At 45.4% G+C, this 3,536-nt stretch overlaps 1 protein-coding gene across 1 annotated transcript; it reads right to left on the bottom strand.

Moving 5' to 3' along the window:
• Positions 1-382: 382 nt before the first annotated feature.
• LOC129771983 (U3 small nucleolar RNA-associated protein 25 homolog) lies at positions 383-2,815 on the bottom strand. Its single transcript, XM_055776162.1, has one exon. It carries the CDS (start codon positions 2,699-2,701, stop codon positions 398-400), a length of 2,304 nt encoding a protein of 767 aa, XP_055632137.1. The 5' UTR covers positions 2,702-2,815; the 3' UTR covers positions 383-397.
• Positions 2,816-3,536: the final 721 nt, after the last annotated feature.

Here is a 3,536-nt window from a genome sequence, read left to right as displayed (position 1 = left end):
GTATTTCCGTTAGGATAGGGGTTGAGATTTTTCAATTGTTCGATAGTTAGTTACGTGATATATATTATTTTATTCAAGGTGAATTCAAGAAATTGTTATAGAGTGCCGAAATCGTTTGATGCAAAAATCTCATCAATCCATGAAGAAATGACTGAGCAACAAGCGTTTGAAACTGGACATTTTTCACGATGCGATCGATTTTCGTTTTTCAAATTGTACCCCCATATGTTCCCGAAAGACGTAATCCTACGTCAAAAAAGAAAAAAAACAGCTTCGATATATTGCTACGACAGAGTACGAACAATATACGTCCGACTTTCTCAATTTATCGACGCGGAATGTTGGCATTCGTTTCAAATAATAATACTACTTTGCGTGGGATTGTACATTTTATATTTTATTTCTGTGTACTGAACGTGTGGGCTGCTTTCGCGCTGGCCGCCAATTTGGCTGCCTGCTCGGAACCAACGATCGCCGAGAGACGCAACAAATCGTACTTGGTGTAAAGGCCGGTGACAGTCATCGCGCTGGCATCGATTCCGTCCTTCCGGTTCTGATAATCGTTCGCCATCAGGTTGACCATTTCGGAGTAAAACTGAGGATAGGTCGGCAGTTGGTAGAACACTATGTGACGGATTCCCTTGATGCGAGGTCTCCGGAAGAAGTGCGACCGTTCGGAGTACAGCAGAAAGTGACTGCTGCCGTGGAAGAACATATCGCGGGCACGAGCAATTTTGCCGTCTTTAGTGTATTCGCAAATTTGAACGAAACTCAGCTCTTCTTTTTTGAAGTAATTCCGCAAGCGGACATAGTCGAAATAGGACGGGACAAAAATTAGACAGCGCGCCATCGTCACGGATCGGAGCTGAGGCAGCAGGATGGTGGTAAAATGTTGCAATTTGGCATCGAAGGATTGTTCCAAGGAATTCACCTCGATGCGGTGAAACGTTTGTGGAACTTGTACGATCACATGACGGATAGAACCAACCTTGATAGGGCTTGTGACGCGTATTTTCCCCCGATAATTAGCGCACTTGTTATTAAAGATTGATCGAAATTCGGGCAGATCGTGGGAGGATAGCAGCAAGGTTTGCCGGTAGAATTGTGACCATCCATTGAGACACCACGCGCGCACTCGTGAAAAGTCCGTGTGTTCGGTGCTTTGTGGCTGTAAATGAAGATGGTCCATGAAATGGATCACGTGATCCCAGTTCTGTGCCATACATATTTCCGCCTGGTCCATTATTAACATCTCGAGCGAAGCTAGGAAGTCATAATCGCGCTCTGATTCCCCCTCTGCTCCGATGGTCATTCTCAGTCCCAGGGGAGACGCCAGGATTAGATCCGAATTGTAGTACTTGGTATACAGTTTCATGGAACTTTTACCAAACGAAATGCCAATGCGGAAATTGTCATCGGTATTGCCGCTAAACATTCGCTCGTAATCCTCTGGCTTCGGATTATGCTTCGGGAAGTACAGAGTGTCGCCTCCGTACTCTTCCTGGAAGCGTTTATAGTTGGTGATCGCCTTTTGGTCGTTTCCAGCGAAGATTTTTCTGATCGTTTCCACGATGGCGAGAGCCGAACTCCGGAACGGGGCTACAATAAGAATTTTCGGACGCACAAGCCCCTGATCGCGATACTCAAGTTCGGCAGCTTTGGTTTTCTTCCCTCGTCTTTTTTTACGCTTCGCGCTTTTTTTGTTCGCTTCCGCAAGCTTCGCATTGTGGTGAAGAATTTTCGATGTCGACTTGAGAATGTGGTTCAACGCATGCAGACAGTACGCGAAACGTATCTCTTCGCCGTTATTTAGCGTTCTCATCGGATAGTACAAATCTTGGTAATTGTTCAGAATCGAGAAAAACTCCGCTTGTAATTCGCTGAAAACTGGTTCGCTCAGATGTCTTTGAATTCGTTCCTTCAAATAGAGTGTTTTCACATCCAGCTCGTGTGGGTCCAAAGCTTTCGGGATGGTGCCTTCCGAAGCGTACTTTTCATCATCAGTTAGAAGCACGGCTTCGTCTTTGTTTTGTCCAGAATCTCTAGGGATTTCAACCATTAGTTGACCCATTTTCTTGTATTTAACAGTGCTTTTCTGAACAACCACAGGTTTAGCAGACAGCGATTCCAACATTTGTGGACTTATGTTGTAGTTTATATGCACCATGTAGGGATCCTCGTCAGGGTGCTCCTCTTCAACTTCTTCGATTTCACTATCAGAGCCATCTTTCGATTCTTCCTCAGAATCCATATCTACATCCTGCTCTTCCACCTCCTCAGTCTCCTGCTCCTCCCCCTCATCTGCTTCGATCTCGCTTTCGGATTCGGTTTCACTTTCACTCTCACCGCCACTTTCGATGGCCTCCTCCCGTTTTCCTGCCCCTTTCCGGCCATTGTTCAGCGTCTTCACCAACAGCTCGAAATCGTTCTCCCGCTCATCCTCTTCCGCTTCCGATTCACTCACCGCGTCCTCCTCGGCCGGGCCGTTCATTTTGGTCCTGTACTTCCGCTCCGCCTCCTGCTGTCGTTTGAGCGCTTCCATCGCCTCCTTGCTGCGCTCGATGTGGCGGGAGTTTTTCTTCAGGCGTGAAACCGGTGCCCGCTGGGAACGTTCCTTACGCTGCTGTTTCTTCATCGCCGACGATAACGGGGGGCAATTTTTGCCGCCCTTGCCGCCACGGCCAAACCGTTTGTTGGCCATTGTAGATCAAAACACGTAACCCGGCCGATATAAACACGTGCTGCTCAAATCTATACGAAAACGATTCACAAAACGGAACGAAAAAAATATAAACAAACACACGTTCGTTTGATAAAACGTCAAAATAATCGAGCAGTTGTTAGGGATGTTCATGTACCTTTGAAATCATTGCTCAGAATTTAAAACTGCAAATCGTGAGTAACATGTCAAAACAGTCTATCTCGAAATGTAAAAAAGATTGCATTCTTTGTTTGAGAACTCGCTAACGCTCGGTCAAACCTAACTGAAGGATCGTCTCCCATGTCTCAAACTAACCGGTCAATCGGTGGAACACAGGTTTGCTTGCGAGAGACCGCCGCTTCCGACAGCGATTCGGCGGTCGCTTAAAGTGCGATACACATACAACATCCACGTCACGTTCACGTTCCGTCACGTCACGTTGCGTCAATTATTCTTCCATGGAATTCCTATTGAAGCATTTACATACACCAGCAACGGCAAGTCGAAGTTCCCGTTGCCGGTGTATGTGAATGTTTGCATAAGAACTGCTTGGAAGAATAATTGACGAACGGGACGTTGATGTTGTATGTGAATCGCACTTAAAGGAGACTTCGTCATCATTACATTGATTCTAGAATAAATTTCATTACGAAAACATTAATTTATAATGAATATTGCGTTCCGGTGGCGTTCATACGTTAATATTGGGTTGGGGAAAGAGAAATGTCGTATATTGTCAATATATGGCAACACTTAAACATATCTTGTGTTGTACTTATCGCATCGGATCATACCATATGGTTATTTAAATACGACAAACTGTGCTAAAAGTGTC

This window comes from Toxorhynchites rutilus, chromosome 1 (genome assembly GCF_029784135.1).
Source record: "Toxorhynchites rutilus septentrionalis strain SRP chromosome 1, ASM2978413v1, whole genome shotgun sequence".
NCBI lineage: Eukaryota > Metazoa > Arthropoda > Insecta > Diptera > Culicidae > Toxorhynchites > Toxorhynchites rutilus.
Note: the sequence above shows the minus strand (reverse complement) of the source record. Positions and strands in the feature narration are given on the sequence as shown.

Coding starts and splice junctions, on each gene's coding strand:
- LOC129771983 (XM_055776162.1), bottom strand. CDS start 2,701: ATGGCCAACAAACGGTTTGGCCGTGGCGGCAAGGGCGGCAAAAATTGC.